Below are 16,907 nucleotides of genomic sequence, written 5' to 3' on the forward strand. Positions count from 1 at the left end.
GTGCTGCCCGGTGCCAGAAGGTTCTGCGGCTGCCCGGGGTGGGGAGCGGCGGGGGCCCGTGGATGCCGGCTCCTTCTGAGCCCGTGGGTGACGCGGGGCTGGGGGGACTGAGGGGGAGACCCTCCCGGTGCTGCCCGCCTTCCGGGAATGCCTCTTCCTTTCTGAAGCCCTTGAGTGGCAGCGTTTGGGGTGTGAGCTGCCCCCCAGGAATAGATTTGGCTTTATCTCCGTTTTTTCTCTTCCTCTGTTTGTTGTTTTTGTGTGTGTATGTTTTTTTGTTTGGTTGGTTTTTTTGTTGTTGATTGATTATTGTGTTATGTGGTTTATTCTTTTTTTAAAATTACCTTTTAAGTGTCGTTTCTTCTCTCGTTTTTATAGGTTCTGTTTATTCTAGTGGTTCTTCGTATCAGCCTTATTTATCAGCTTCATATGCCAGGAGGTCCAAGGCAAAGTTAACTTAGTTTTTAGTAGTTCCGAAGCCTTCAGGATTATCCTAAAAAGTCAAAATGAAACTTCTTTGTTTTTCTTTCTTAATTTTTCCTCTCTCTCTCTTCCAGGTGTAGCATACTGATATGGGTGACACAAAAGAAGCTAAAATGCAGATAACACCAGAAACTCCAGGAAGAGTCCCAGTCCTGAATCCCTTTGAAAGTCCAAGTGATTATTATACTCTTCAGGAGCAGATTGTCTCCAGTCCTTCAATCTTTAAAGCAACAAAATCCTCATCTGTAAGATCTAGTCTTTAATTGTGTAACTGTGCAGATGTACAGCTAATATTTTGAAATGCATTTAAAAGTCTATTTTACTTTGTGTATTTAAGGTATATACTAAGCCAAAGAATTTTGGGTAGCTTTTGTTGCTTCTTCTGATTACAGAAATAAGCTGCTTTACTACTAAAGTTGTCACTTAGTGTTCCTACCTTCCTCACTTACTTTTTTTTTTTAGACATTAGGTATTTCAGTAGATTAGCATAAACCCCCTAAGTGCCAAAATTGTTGGCAATTGATGGATGTGGTGATCTTGTCCCACTTCCTACTTATATGCTAAGCAGGCTGGATGCAAGTAAAACATAAGTGCACTTCTGTAATAAACTGTTTGCATATTCACAGAATCAAGTTAATGATTTTGTGTGTATATAACATTTTTAGTTGTATATTACATTTTGGTTTGCAGTTGAAATTATTTTCTTCTTCACAGTAGAGATGGTGTTGTAACAATGAAACTAAAAAGGCTCACTTGATAGGTAATTTTTCAGACATACTTGAGCAGTATTTTGTAGTTAGGTGTTAAAGAGTTGAAGCTGCTTTCTGAATTGGGTTTTGTTGTGCACTGTGCATGGCATTCTGAGGGAAACTGCAGGATGCAATGGCGTTGCAACTCCTAAGTTGTCTTGGAAATGTGAGGGAAAAGGAAGGCTGTTCTGTTATTTGTGTGGGTATTATTTGGGTTAGGTATTGACACTGGACTTTCATGAAACCACAGTTTTGGCAATCTAGAAGCAACTAAATTTTATCCAAAGTTCTGTGTCACTAGTGAATCTGGCCTCAAAAATTGAGAAGAAATTAAAATTTCAGTTAGTAATAAATATCGGCTATAACCTTCCACTTTATATTATCTTATAAATCATTGTAGTACCACTGCCAGGATGAAGAAGCCTGATTGACTTACTCATGTTTTTTTTAAGTAGATAGTTTAAATAGAAACTCTTCTGGTTGTCTTGGACAGAAACTATATGAAAGTGATGGGTCCATTGAGATTTTTTCTGTGATTTTGTTTTTATCTTTTTAGACTAGCAAGCATTAAGATGTCTGTTTCTTTTTTTAGACACCAGGAAAATTTAGATGGTCTATTGATCAGCTTGCTCTAATAAATCCTGTGGAAATTGACTCTGAAGATGTTCGACGCCAAGCAATGTATTTGAGTCATGCTAGGTAACTTCCCATCTGTTTTTATGCAGTAAAGTTAGCTTGAATGCTAGAACATTTATTTTGTTTTATTGACGTTTCAGCACAGCATGACAGACTTATTATTCAACTTTTGTTACATAGGTTTTTCTGTTTCTCTAATGCGGATCTAATACTTAGATGATGCCACCTGTGTGTGGCTCTTCCTTCATGTTAAGAACAGTTGATCCACCGAGTGCAGTTTGGAAGACAGCCAGATGAAAGCAGTCAGCAGAAGCAAAAAAAAATGTCTTGCCAAAGATTGTTACCATGTGTTACCTTTTCTGATCCTTGTAACAACACTCAGTGTATCTTCTCCAAGTGTTCTATGCTGAGACCTATGAAGCTGCTTCTTCGGTCTTTGGAACTCTTGCAGAAAGATAGAGCTGGGAAAGTGGGTTATGTAAAGCCAGTTTTGAGAGGTATAGATCGGAATTAATGTGTAGGAGGCAAGACCAGTAAGCTTCCTGTTTTGAGAAGGAGACTGCTAGTTACTTGGCATAATCTGGGGACCCTGATCTTAGCTTTCTCCTCTCTCTGAAAAGAATTTCCATGGGGAAAACTAATGAGTAAGTAAAACAGGCTTGGTATTCACAGCTCATCTTGAGGCATAGTTTAATACACTAATAGTACAGAATGATGTGGCAAGTGAAGGTAGCTAAGGGAAGACCACAGTGGTGAATCCTATAGACACTCACATACATTTTGTAGATAGGACCTTTCACAAACAGTTGCACCTTGTGGCATGAAGCACAACACTAACTGAATATAAAACAATTCTCAGTCCTCCATCCTGTTTATGCCTGTAAGACTTTCAAGTCCTATTAGTGCAATGAAACACAGATAGAGGGCTGTTTAGGGCAAAAGTCCTATGAATATTCATGGAATCATAGAATGTTTTGGGTTGGAAGAGACATTTAAAAGTCCCCTCTGCTGTAAGCAGGGACATCTTCAGCTAGATCAGGTTGCTTAGAGCTCCATCCAGCCATTCCTTGAATGTTTCTGGGGGGCAGGGGAATCTACCATCTCTCTGGGCAACCTGTTCCAGTGTTTCACCACCCTCATTGTAACAAAAAATACTGTGAATTAGGCCCATTGTTCTTAGTGTCTGACTGAACTTACATCTCCCTTTTTGAATAGGAAGAGGTATAAGAAGGAATATTAGTCTCTTGCTACAGAAATATTTACACAGAATGTAATTCTCCAGCTGTATCTGTGAATAATTATGTCTTAATGGCAGTATTTTTCTTAACATCTGTTTGTTTCCTGGTCTTTCTCTAATAGCCAGTAGGTTTCAGACTAATGCTTTTTATATCTTACAAAGCCTTGCGTTTTTATGGAGTTGATTACGTTGTTTCTGAAAGCCTATTAGGACACATACAAAGTGGCTTAAATTTAGATGGCTTGGGTGACAATTCCAATGATGACTGTTGGCAGGGCCTATAGGTATAAATGTATTGTCTCAACAGGTCTTTTCAGTCTGCCCCCCTATTTCATACCTATTATGATTTATTTTCTTTAACTAGGAGGCTAATTTGTCTATGTGTAGATTTGCTGTGTCCAGCATTTTGTATGGCAACTGATTTAAATTTCCATTTATAAATACTGCCCTACGGAAACTGAAGTGTCATAAATACAGCTCTTGCCATTAACAGTTCTTCATAAAAGAAATGAGTTTTTGAAGCCAATGCATAATGTTACACAAGCTATGTACTCCATTTTAATAATGCTTAACAAGTAGTTTTCTCACTTAGCTGAACAGAGCCACGAGCATAAGAAATTTGGTGTGTACATATTTCAAGCTAAATTCTCACTTACGTAGTGAAAACAGTTTGGGTAGCAGCACAGTGTAAAACTTCAAGAACATTTTGCAAACTCTAAAGTGTGTATCACATGTAGACTTGATTTTGTGCAGTTTTACTGTTTCTGTAAAATGGGCATCATCTGCATGGTGTGTGTTTATTGCACTGCTTAATAAAATTATTAGGATAACTTCTGGCACATTGTGTCAGTGAGAAATAGTAATTGAGCAGACAGAGTGACATAGTCTTGTCCAAAAACTTTCCTCTTCCATTTTTGCTTCTACTGGTAGATACTGAATGCTTCTAAATCTGATGCTATACTATTATATGTTAAATATTTTAAAAATCTGTACTTCATTTTGCATACTATGTGTCACAGTTGCAAGTGCTCTGTGGGTTGAAGTTACAAACAAGACTTTCTTGTTTTTATTCTTGTTAAATATATATGACATTTTCCTGGTGTTATTCACTAAGAAAAAACATCTGCACTTAACAGCACTTCAAGTGGGATCTGTTTTCCCAGTTCCCCTGTTTCTTCTCTGGAATCTGGCTTGTAATAATGCTTATTACTCATGATCTACTATACATAAATTTACTATGATTGTATGCTTATTTTTTTGATACAAGAACTGAATTTTGTGCAGGGTGCTTCATGGAATTGTCCCTTTAGCATTGTCTAGGTAGACATAGTTGCAGATAGTGTGCCCAAGTATTGCAGATCTATTCAAAGTCTGGTTAGCATCAAAGAAAAAGGGCTGAGAGGGAAAGTTTATGTGTTAGATACATCCACATGTGTTTGTGTAGTTAATAATGTTTGTTCTCTGATTTTTAAAATTATTTAAGGGTAATTCATGTATACAAACTTTGTATGAAAGTGTTACGTGATTCAGCTAAATTGATGTTGAATATTCATAAGAGAATGTGTTAATTGATCCAAACTGAAACACAATATTGTATCATGAACTGAAGAAAACATGGCAGACCTAGTTATTTGAAAGGGGGAACTCTGCTGGGAAAGTGGGTTATGTCAGGAATTTGAGAACAGAATCGTTCAATGAATATTTTCTGTTGCCCTTTTCTTCCTTACAGTTCAGTTGTTTTATTCTACTTGATTCTGTAGTGAGATTCTTTGTAAGCCTAATCTCATGACAACTTAAATAGTAAAATCTATTGATATGATGAATTTAACATAACTAAATGGATTACCTTGGAAGAACGGTTATGATAGAGTTTTTGTCCAGATAAAAATACTAGTTGATACCAGGAGGAAATAGAAGATTTACAGATAAGTACTTAGATATGTTACGGGTCTATTTCAAATTATCTAAAGTAATTGAAAAGTGCATTTCTAAATTTATGGTGTGAGATTATTGCACACAACAGTAAAACCACAGTAAGATGGGGGTTTAGTGCGATTTCATTTGTAATGCTTCCCTTAAACATCTGTAAAAGATTACATGGTTAGACTTTATGTGGTGGTTTTGATAATTGAGTTGTTTTTCATTTGTTACTTAGAATTGATAAAGAGACAGAAGACAGAAGGCAAAAAGCCATTGAGGAGGTAATAAAACTTTATACTATCAAGTATTGGTTTGTTTTAGCTATGTTCCTACATAAAAGATCCACATTTATTATAGGATTTCAAAACCTAGAAGCCTTTTATATTTTACTGGTCAGTAAGAAATTAATTTTGTGTCCTCATCCGTAGCAGTTGTTGTTGGAATCCACATGATCTTTTTCTTCCCATCTTCTTTCACACACCTGTAGGTTAAAACATCGGATTTTTTCTTTCATGTTGCTTGGCTAGTGGGAATATAGCCATAGGATAACTCTTAGAAGTAGTTAATTTAAGGTTAAAATAATGATTGAGTGTTTTGGGTTTACAGTAACCGATAGTGTTATGTAACTTAGCGTCTTTTATTACATTTTTAAAAAGTATAGCAGAACTTTATTGATTATTTTTTGTTTGTTTCTTCCAAAGTTTGCTTAGTTAAAGGCAAGACTTTTTTTTCTCGTAGCTTGTAATTATTTTCATCCATTTTTCAGTGAATTTTTTAGTATTCATTTGCCTAGCAGGGAAGGAAAAGTGAAGTGTTTAAAATCTTCAGAATTCTTCAATGTTGTTTCAGCTTCAATTAAAAAAAACAACAAAATGCTCTGATAGGCAAGTCTGCCTTAGTGTTAGTGACCTTCTTGTGTTGTACCATGGTGCTATCAGTTTGTCTTTATAAACAAAAAAATATATTTCATTATTCCATAAAGGGGCTATGTAGTTGACCTGCCCCTAAGATACTCTGTTATTCTAAATCTGCATTAATAAGGATATTTCTTCTTTGTGAGGGATAAGCTAGTGGATTATGCAGCTGAACAGCTTGAAATCATGTCTCTGATAGAATTTGCCTTTAATAGTTGAGCATTTCAAGCTGAGGCTTTTTTTCATTTGCTTTGAGTTTTGCTTTTATTGTGAGAAAAGGATTTCCCATGTGTTTCTTAAAGCCATGTAATAACGTTCATTCCTCAGCATCAGGGTGTTCTAGAGTGCAGCTGTGACAGCAGATACAGTTTCTCGTTCAAAGAAAAGGACTGAAGTACCAGTACTCATAAATCATAGAATCGTTAAGGTTGGAAGGGATCTTAAAGATCATCAAGTTCCAAAACCCCTGCCATCAGCAGGGAACCCTACCACTAGACCAGGTTGCATAAAACCTCATCCAACCTGGCCATAAACACCTCCAGGGAGGGGGCTTCCACAACCTCCCTGGGCAACCCATTCCAGTTCCTCACCACCCTTACAGGGAAGAATTTCTTCCCAATATCTAACCTAAATCTCCCCTCTCTCAGTTTAAAACCATTACCCCTTGTCCTATCACTGTCTTCCCTGGTGAAAAGCCCCTCCCCAGCTTTCCTGTAGCTCCTTGCAAGTACTGGAAGGCTGCTATAAGGTCTTCCCCAGAGCCTTCCCTTCTCTAGGCTGAACAGCCCCAGCTCAGCCTGTTTTCATAGGAGAGGTGCTCCAGGCCTTTGATCATCTTGGTGGCCCTTCTCTGGACCCTCTCCAAGAGGTCTATATCTTGTGCTGAGGGCACCAGAGCTGTACACAGTATTCCAGGTGGGGTCTGCACAGAGCAGAGTAGAGGGGCAGAATCACCTCCCTGGCCCTGCTGGCTGCACTTCTTTTGATGCAGCCCAGGATGTGTTTGGCTCTCTGGGCTGAGCACACACTGGCAGTTCATGTCGAGCTTCTCATCAACTACTACTCCCAAGGCCTTCTCCCCAGGACTGCTTTCCAGCCATTCTTCCCCCAGCCTGTATTTTTGCCTGGGATTATGCCAACCCAGGTGCAGCACCTTGCACTTGGCCTTGTTGAGCTTCATGAGGTTGGCACTGGCCCACCTCTCCAGCCTGTCAAGGTCCCTCTGGATGGCATCTCTTCCCTCTTCATCCACCAGCTCCCTCAGGACCCATGGGTGAATCCTATCAGGTCCCGTAGCATGTTTCACTGCTAGCCAGTTTAGCCAAATACACTAATGGTAGTGCGGAACAGTTTTGGTTGTCCATTTCTCCTACTGTTACTGCAGCATCTCTTGTCTGTAAAATAGCTCAATTGTCAAAATACAACTGTTTAGCAAACTGAAAATTTGAAAAGAATTATGTTGAACTACAGTGCAGTAAGTATGGTAGGGAGAATTCAAATTTCTAAATCAGTAATTAGTTCTAAGTGAAACTTTTATACAATTTTCACTCTGCAGACTTGAAAGTTATGACATGGTATATGCCATAAAGAACATGGGGGTCTTCAAATCAAATTTTTTTCCTTAATCTCTTTGAGCTTGAAATAAGGAAATATATTTTGAATATAAGGGATAAAAACATAGGTTTTGGGGAAGGAAGAGTTAAAATTATTAAAGTGGAGATATGAGAGTAGCAAGAGATACAACTTTTTTTTTTTTCTTGTTCAGGGTACTAATCTAAATTTGAACATCTCCAATTTTTACAAGTGTTAAGATGGTTTGTTTCTGTTTTGCTCTAGTTTTTCACAAAAAGTCTTATAGTTCCTTCTCCTTGGATTCAACATGAAGGCAAGCAAATGTCTCAGTTTAATTCAACTAAATGTAAGTTGGTTTACTGTGTCCACCCTAATGTATCTAGCTTTTGGAGGAGTTAGCAAGCATAATTTTTACTAACCTCCATTTCAATGTTAAGAACCAGTGATAAAAGATGGCACAACTGATAGATTTTTAGCTTTTCTCTCAAAGTGCTTTCTTTGTTGAAAAATAATTTATTCATCCAAAATATTTCATAATTTTTCCTTTTTCATTAGTTTTTTATTCCTGTTCTTAAATCTTTTTCCCTTTACAGCCTGTTTTCAACCAGCTTAATTTACATACACAACTTTGCTCTTTCAGTTCTGGTAATAGCCAAGTCTTTTACTTTGCTCTTTTCTTCTGATAGCTGCATGTCTGACTTAAATCTGATTGCTTTCCTGCCAATATAAGTAAATGGGAAACTGAGTTCCATATTTTTCTACCTTTACGTGCTATATAAATTCCTCTTGTCCTCTCACTGTCCTACTAGCTCACTGTCGTTCTACATAGGGTTGTGTATTTTGTTTACACCATTATTAGATTTTATTATCCTGGTGTCATTAAAGTTTATTTATAACCAAGAGAATACGTAATAAATGGATTACATGCTGGACAAATGTCAGCTATGAAGTTTGGTAGGCAATTCTTAAAATCTAAAATTCTAAATTCTCAAAGTGTTTGGGGTTTTTTGCAAGTTTTGGAAGAAGGCTAAATTGTTAAAAAAAATTATCAAGGAGCTGCAGCTTCTGGATAGTGTGTTTTTAACTATCGATTGTAAGGTTGTCGTTTCTTGGATAGAGAACATAAGCCACAATCCTACACCTGGAAAAGCGAGCGGTGAAAGAAAAATGTCTAATACGTTAGCTGTATAAAAAGCGGAGAGTGATGGATTCTTCATCTCTGTCTTCAAGTCCAGGCTGTATGCTTTTCTGGAAACGTGTTTTACTTGAACACAGCCTGTTTGGCTAAGCATAAACTGAGTTTGTTTTAAAAATTTAGAGTAGACTGCAGGAAACTTAAGATTTGCGCAGTGCTGATGCTACTTCACTAAGCTTTTTTTGAATAAAAAAGTGCTGAAATTCTCTTGATTAGCTAAAATGGTTATCTTTTTTCAGTACTCCTTTTCTAATCTCTTCCAAACTTTGTTGCAAAATTGTGTAGTTGTATTAAACATTATAACTTAATGCTGCTAAGTTTCAAAACCATATGCAATACATGCTTCAGTTGAAATTCTTACCTGTTTTACAGCCATAGATCTAAATAGCATTTCTCCAATTGGAAGACAGCTGACTTTGCAGCCTGGGAAAAGCAATGGTGAGTAAAAGGCAATGTCTGAAGTTACAAGCTTTCTCTGAAGCAAAATAAGCCTTTTTAAAATGGCTATTTAATTTCAAAAGGGAATTATCTTTTTGTTAGTATTCCTGCAGAAATAATTTTTCTTCAACTGTGTGGTACTATTAATTTTAATATCCATTTCTCATTCAAGAAACCTTTGCAATTTGTTTAGTCATGTAGGATCAGAGGTTCTTGTCTATTTTCTCTGCCAAATAAATAGCAGACATCTTAGGACATCTTAATGAAACTATTTCAGTGAAACTATTTCGTTTTACATAAATGAATGTTTTTCTCCAGGGTATTTTGGTGATCTTCTGTTTCCTTTTGCATCCTTCCTTTCTTCAGAGATGTCTCCTCAGTCAAGAATGCCCTTCTAGAGACTCTTATGTTACAACCCTTGTTGGTTTTTTTATCTCTAGGCCTGAATGTGCTGCGTATAGTGTTGTCAAAACAGAATCCTAGCTTTAATTAACACTTTCTTTTATTGCAACTGTAACTTCAGTAGCTCAATTGCAATGTAATTTGGAAGGGAATTTTTGTTTCTACAGTTTTAGTAAAAGGTCACTGGGAGCTAATTTTACTGGTTTTATTTGTTGCAGCTTCTTGTCAGACAGTACTGTCTTTGCCAGTGGATTTTAATCTAGAGAAAATACTGGGTATGTCACATAGTATCTACATTTAATCATGGAAGTCTAAATAGAAAACTTGGTTTTGTATTGTTTGCTGTTGTGTTTTTTTTTGTCTTAAGAAATACTGAAAACCTAATGTGTGAATGAAAGTTTTATGTATGTGTTGTAAATAGTTATTGCATGTTGCATGGGACATCTGACTTAATTATATTATTTGAGTGTAGATATAAAGATAAAAGAGGAAGGATACAGAGGGCAATTGGAAATTGCTTAACAATTTTGAATGCACAAAAGATAATTAGCAAAAGACACATGCCTCCATGCATGCCCCAAATAAAGCAATTATTTAACTTAGCAGAGCTGTTTGACTTAGATTGCTAGCCATGGGGCTTATAGCCCAACCTTGCCCTGAGCAAAGGTATGCTGTAATTCTGTGCCTTTAATTTAACTGAAACCATGGCAGTGATTAGAATGTGTGTGATGGCAAAAAAGCCATTATCTCTGAGTAGGAAATTAACTGTCCAAATTAACTGTCTGATTGTAACTGCTATATCAAGCAACTGCTGCCATCTTCTTCAGGCAAGAGGCTGGAAAGGCCTGATCTTACAGTTCAAATATGGGAATAGTGGGCATAGCCAGCTCAGGTTTTTGGCTACATGCTGCTATTCTGGTGTTGACGTACACAATCCTGCATAGGGGTCATCAAAATTACAGCAGAACCAAATCTGTTGCTTTGGTGTTTGATCTTAACAAATACTTCAATCAGTGAATAGTTAGTGAATTCATGAAAACTTTATTCTCTTACAATAGATATGAAATTGGAAGAAGACAAGGACAAAAAATTAAAATAATCTAGTAACTCTCAGCGTATTTTAATGGGTCTTTGCTAAGATCTGTGTGCTCTTTTACTGTAAACTGCTAACTGCTTTGACTTTTTTAGAGTAGAATCTGGTTTGCCTTTTGATATCAGTCACCATGATCATCAACACATATGGGAGACCTGAAAAGGGGTCTCCTCTTGCTTGGGTAGTATAGTAATTTCTTATTCACAACTCAAATGTGAAGAATAATACAGTTTTGGAAGAAGGCTGGTAAGTAGATGCTAGCCATATTTTGCATAATTTTTTAAAGTGCAGACTTTAGTATTAAAGGATGGTAGACAAAAGTGGAATCTTGGTAGGCAGAGTGGACTTCTTGTAATGATAAATGGTCCTTTGGAATAGGTGCCTAAATTAGATTAATTCCTTGCTGTATTGGTAAATTGGATTGCATGTTTTAATTTTGTTATATATGCCTCCATAGTGGAAGATTATTTTTTTCCTTGCATTTTTATTGGAAATTACTTCTCCACATTTCTAGGTGAATATTTTAGAACTGATGAATTTGCAGATCAGTCCCCAGAAAATCTGAGCTCTTCATCACTCAGAAGAAAACTGTTTTTAGAAGAGAATGGAAGTGTATCAGAGTGTTTATCCCCTTCTTTGCGTAGTCCATGTGGTAGTCAGCAACTTGGAGTGCTTTGTTCAATTGACATATCTCCAGTCCGGTGCAGAAGCCCTCTGGAAACATCTAGTTCTGTAAGTTATCTCTTTTGGGAGTTGGCTGGGATGTGACTTAGCTAGCACAAGAGTAGTTCTTCATAGAATCATAGAATGGTTTTAGGTTGGAAGGGAGCTTGAAGATCTTCTAGTTCAAGCAGGCTGTACCATGTTCCAACAGACTTCACAAGAGGAACAACCATGTTTGTGATTAGCTACCACTGCTTTATGATAGAGGATTTTTGTTTGTTTGTTTTTTTCAAATTCCAAATTCAGAAAATTATGTAGACAAAAAAGAGTTTTGAAAGAATATTACTGACTTTATTGTATCAAATTATTGTGTTGTGCTGCTATTGTTTGGTGTAGAAGGAATTATGCTTTCATTTTGTATTATGAAAAGGAAGCAGGAATTATTGCATACGCAAAACTTGCTGAAACGTGTTGAAACCTTTTTTATTCATAAAATGTGTATACCAAGAAAAGGCCTGTTTAAATCCACAAACTGCTGTCTAAAATACTAGTTGATGTGAACAGGTGATATAATTTCCCTTATGGCTCATAAACTCATTTGTGGTAGAAATGACTTGTGGATCTTTGAATGCAGTGCTAAATATGCTTTTTTCTTTTCCATGGATTGCAGATCAATTAACTGTTATTAGAACCCAGAACGATAAGTCTCTTTTTTCAGTTAAGTGAGATGAATTTATTCCCAGGTTGACATAGCATAGGTGTGGTGTGGTTTCATCTGTTTGGTGGCTGAAGTACATGGCAAAAAGTTATCCCAGCAAGAGTGTAGCTTAAAAAAATAAAAAAAAAGGCCTCACTATGATAATCTAGTAAAGAATTCCTACAACATAATTATACTGCTAGAAGGGACTTTTTGCACCATACACTTAAGCAAGATCACACCTATTCTCTTAAGGAAAATTATTTTGTTTGCTGCTGAGTTCAATAATTAGGATAATATGGATTCCATTAAAATATAAATAGTGGCTATCTTTCCATCTTCCATAGTATGTTTAAGAAATGGAGATTAAATACTATATACTAAGGAAAGATAGCATTAATTCCCTGTTTTGGCTTCTCATATTCTTAAATATAATGGGTATTATAGCCCTAGTTGGTATTATGTGACAGTTTGAGACAATTGCTCTTCTCTTATGTGCAGGTATAAAGTCCAAATGAAGAGTTGTAACTGGAATGTTTAAGCTAAATTACTGATAGAGATTGTCATTGTACAGGATTGGTTTTTCTTTGCACTGCTATACTAAGGTTTTTAATTAGAAAACTTTTATATGTGCATATTGGTCAAAGTTGACCAGAAAATATGCTCTTTTTTTAAATTATTTTTTTGGCTTATGATTCTTTTTTTTTAATTTTTTTTTTTTAACCGAAGGGTCAGTTTTCATCAAGCCCTATTCAGGGAGGTACAAGGACTTATAGTCTGGGAAGTATAACCAGTCCCCCGTTTCCAGAGGGATCTCCTGCACATAATGGTTCTCCTACTTTTTCACCAATTGCTTTTCACATAAGACAGACACCTCTGTCAGGTATGGTTTCATGTATTCTTCTTTTTTGATGTATATATTTTGATTATAAAAAACCTGCTGCCTTCTTACTAGAACTTGTTTCTGTTTGGAGACCAGCAGTGTCCTGTGCTAAACATTTACTGTTTTAGCAGTAAAATATCTTAGTGATGTGAAACAGTGACATGTATCTGCTTGCAAAAATAGCTAGGAAGAATGCTTTAGAGGAAGGAATTGAGACCTAATAGGAATTAAAAATATTAAAAGGGTTAATCTAGTGTGAAGAAGGGTTTCAAAGCCATATTCTTGAACTAAGTCAGGTCACAATTGATTTGGCCCAACCTGAAGCATTTTAATTGGACAAAGAGTGTTTACCTTGAGTTTTCAGATCATGTGATAGTCAAGATTATTTGAAATTAAACTGACTAGTGAAGAATCACAGAATGTTCTGGGTTGGAAAGGACCTTTAAAGGTCATCTAGTCCAACCACGCTGCAGTGAGCAGGGACATCTTCAACTAGATCAGGTTGCTCAATGCCCTCTCCAACCTGACTGTGAATGTTTCCAGGGAGGAGGCATCTACCACCTCACTGGCCAACTTGTTCCAGTGTCTCATAGTCATTAATTTCTTCCTTATATTTTGTCTGACTTCCTTATATCTAATTGTGAAGAAATCACAATCATCTTGTATTCCCATTGGTTTAGAAAATGTCATTATTTCATGTTTCATCCATTGTGTGGAAAGGCTTAAGGGCATGTTTAATTCATTCTTTTTATCTGATTAGCCTGGTGGTATTTCAACACCATTATATGTGGACATAGCATAGGTGTTTACCCACTTGTTTGATTTTTCTTGAAAACTATTTAGCTACCCCATTTTATTTTTTTTTAATGCCTGTAAAATGCTTCATTTGTATTTGTTCAGAAAAAAAAAAAAAAAGCCGTGGAAACATCCTTTGCTCATTTTCCTGTGAACACTGTGTGGTAGTGGCATTTGAAAATTCAAGGCCTCTGGTACAGCAAGTTGGTGGTAAAAATGGGATACAACTCTGCCTTTACCATAATACTTTAAATGTCTTGATATTTTTTGGCTTTGTGGTGGTGGCAGGTTTTGTGGAGGTTTTTTTGGTTATTTGTTTAACTTTTTTAAAAGGCCTTCAAGCCAAGAGACAGTGGTCAGTGAAATACTGTGTACTTGGCTATAATTATTCAAAGGACTTTGGGTCTTTGAGGATGATGACTTCAACTCCACCATCTAATAGAATAACCTTGTTGTTTTTTACAGACCAAAGACAATTTACATTTCGTTCTCCAGATATTCCTTCTTCCTCAAATAGAATGACACCCTCAAATACAAGAAGTCCTTATATAGATGGTTGCTCTCCAATTAAAAATTGTTCACCCATGAGGCTTGGAGCATGTCGAGGAACTGCACAGTATCAGACTTCTGTCATCAGAATACCAGTTGCAGTTGAGAATCACAGTGAGGATGAGGAAGACAAGGAAAATGCTTCTCCAGCAGAAGCTCTGTTCCCAGAAATGGATAAGGGAATAAACGTACGTCAGCAAGACAGTGATACTTTTGCACATGGTACACATCTCGTTGTAGCAACTGTGTCTATTGCACCAGATCACACAGAAACTTGTCATCAAAGGTTGTCATCATTTCAGGCTATAGAAGGCTCAAAGGAAAATAATACTGTAGATATGGCTGATGCAGCTGAAGTGTCAGAGGAGAACACTTGGATAAAAGAAACAGTTGGCAACAGCAATGCACCAATGACCAGTTTTATGACAGGGATTACTTTCAGCATTGAAAACTCTCGCATGTGCATGTCACCTCTTGCAGAAAGCAGTGCACTTCCTTGTGACAGCAGTAGTATTCAGGTAAAAACTGAACTTTCTTTGCTTCGCTGTAAGATTCAGCTCAACATATTAACTTTTAGTATATAAACTGTTCTTGAAGTAATTGGTGGATCTTACTGGGTGTGATGTGTGTTGTGTTGTGAATTTTATTCCTTCCCATCCCCTTTATCCTCTCAGTGAAGTCAGCATTTTTATGTTACTGTGTACAGTAACACGTTTTACTCAACCTAAAATAATTCTGACAGGCCCATTCACAATTTGCTTTTGACTGATGGTAGCTGGTTTGTTGGTTTAAGTTCTGTAAATCAACTGCAAGGCATATGAGGTATGAGAATCTGAGGGGTTAATTTGCAAAAAATTGCAGCACGTTTTTAAAGCCCTTCTTCTTGATTCCAGGTGGACAGTGGTTATAATACACAGACATGTGGAAGCAGCATTATGGATTCTGCGGGGGCTGAAAACAGTTGCAGAGAAAATGATATGAACACTAATGTGTTTCAGAATAAATCTCAGCTTCTAAGAACAAAGGTAGGAGTTTAAATTGTGACACAAAAGTGATACACTTCCCATCTAAAGCATTTGTTCTCTGTTTTATTCCATTTCAGAGAGCTTGAGTGAGGGAAAATATCGTTAGGGGATAATAGCATGTTAACGTGGCATCATTTCAAGCATTATGTTGAAAACGAAGACTAATCACAGGACAAATACTGTAAATTGACAGTAAAATAATGTGTTCTATGAGAACAGTAAAGGTTGTTTCAGAGGAAACTGAGGTTTTGAGGCTGCTCACGGCTTCTAATATATTGTTGTTCTTTCTGTTTGAGTTTTTTTATTGCCAAGTTTTTAAACGTGGGCCCTGGGAGAAGCATGTTTTCTGGGAAAAATTCTCTGCCACTTCCTTTCGTAAACTAGCCTCAAGTTTTCTGGACCATACCTGGCATACTGATTTGGTGGGAAATTTTAAGCTTGGGTACAGTCTTTTTAGTACAAGATCTTTGACCTATCAACAGAAAACAGTACATATCTGGCAAGACTCCCAAGCTCTTATTCTTGTGATTGATGGAAATGAGTTCTACTTCTTCCAGAGAATGGAAATGCTTATTTCTTTGGAGGAGAGAGTAAAGTTCATCTCCTCTTACTTGTTAATTATGGTCTTACAGTCATATAAACTTAATAGTTTATGGTCTACTATTTAGTGTCATTATATTCTGAAGGGGAGACAGTATTGACCAGTAGTACCAGATTATAAAATAAGTCAAGCCCATTCAATCCTGACTTCAATGCTGTATTTGAAATGCTAATAGCCACTCCTCTGCCAAGGTAAAAAGAGATTGATGGTACATTGTAGACCATAGACATCACATTTTAAACTCTGCTCCTTTAAGAGTGCCTTCACAGGAAGAATAGATGGATGTTTTGTTTTTAACTTCTAAAAATACCCATCTACTCTGAGGTCTTCCATCAGCCATTCTCTTGGACGTGGATTATATGTGTGAATGTATTGATCAGAATGAGTTGTGTAATATCCAGTGTGTCCTAGAGACTCACCAGTGCCATGTAGCTCTCTTCTCCCTCTGCTAGTCTTTCGATTGCTAGACCCTGACTAATCCAAACTTTGCATTTTGGATTGGGATGTAAGTGTGGCGGCATTAAGAGCTTCATTCACAACTGAGAACCCTCAGAAAATTCGAAGAAAAAAACGCTGACATTATCATTCATTCGGAGCATGTGATCTGAAAGGAGGTTCTTGCTGGCAGCACATCTCAAAGATTTGTGCAGAGAAAACATTACCTTTAATTTCTTTTCATTTCAGAAGGGGAGAGCTGGGAGGCTAAGGTACTGACTGTAACTTGAAATTTTCAGATAGTAAGTTTGGATCATGTTTCTTTCAGGGATTATTTGTGAAAATGGTTTTAAAAATTAACTTTTCCTTGTTAACCTAGGAGTGTTCTGTTTTAAACCATAAGGACCATCAGTTGCTGAGAGCAAAATCTCCAGAGAAGCAATCCTGTTTCCAAAAAGCAAAAATACATAGTACAGTATTTGGTCAAAATGCAACTTGCAACATTTCTGCCTGGAAACATAAAAATGAAAATCAAGTTCAGGGATTTCACAAAAATGGTATGTAGTTTTCTGATGGAGAACTTCAGTTGTGTTAGCAAATAAATTTACATATATATGACC

The 16,907-nt window shown here is 36.7% G+C and overlaps 1 protein-coding gene across 1 annotated transcript in view; it reads left to right on the plus strand.

Moving 5' to 3' along the window:
* The window catches only part of BORA (bora, aurora kinase A activator), a 19,108-nt gene extending 2,201 nt beyond the window's left edge, over positions 1 to 16,907 (plus strand). The window contains 12 exon segments of the mRNA XM_010003512.1: positions 18 to 52; positions 527 to 728; positions 1,825 to 1,931; positions 5,261 to 5,306; positions 7,776 to 7,857; positions 9,079 to 9,144; positions 9,765 to 9,821; positions 11,154 to 11,371; positions 12,729 to 12,882; positions 14,143 to 14,744; positions 15,120 to 15,251; positions 16,667 to 16,907. Of these exon segments, the coding sequence (XP_010001814.1) occupies positions 18 to 52; positions 527 to 728; positions 1,825 to 1,931; positions 5,261 to 5,306; positions 7,776 to 7,857; positions 9,079 to 9,144; positions 9,765 to 9,821; positions 11,154 to 11,371; positions 12,729 to 12,882; positions 14,143 to 14,744; positions 15,120 to 15,251; positions 16,667 to 16,852 (1,887 nt within the window). The 3' untranslated portion in view covers positions 16,853 to 16,907.

This window comes from Chaetura pelagica, unplaced genomic scaffold (genome assembly GCF_000747805.2).
Source record: "Chaetura pelagica isolate M959 unplaced genomic scaffold, ChaPel_1.0 scaffold106, whole genome shotgun sequence".
Lineage (NCBI taxonomy): Eukaryota > Metazoa > Chordata > Aves > Apodiformes > Apodidae > Chaetura > Chaetura pelagica.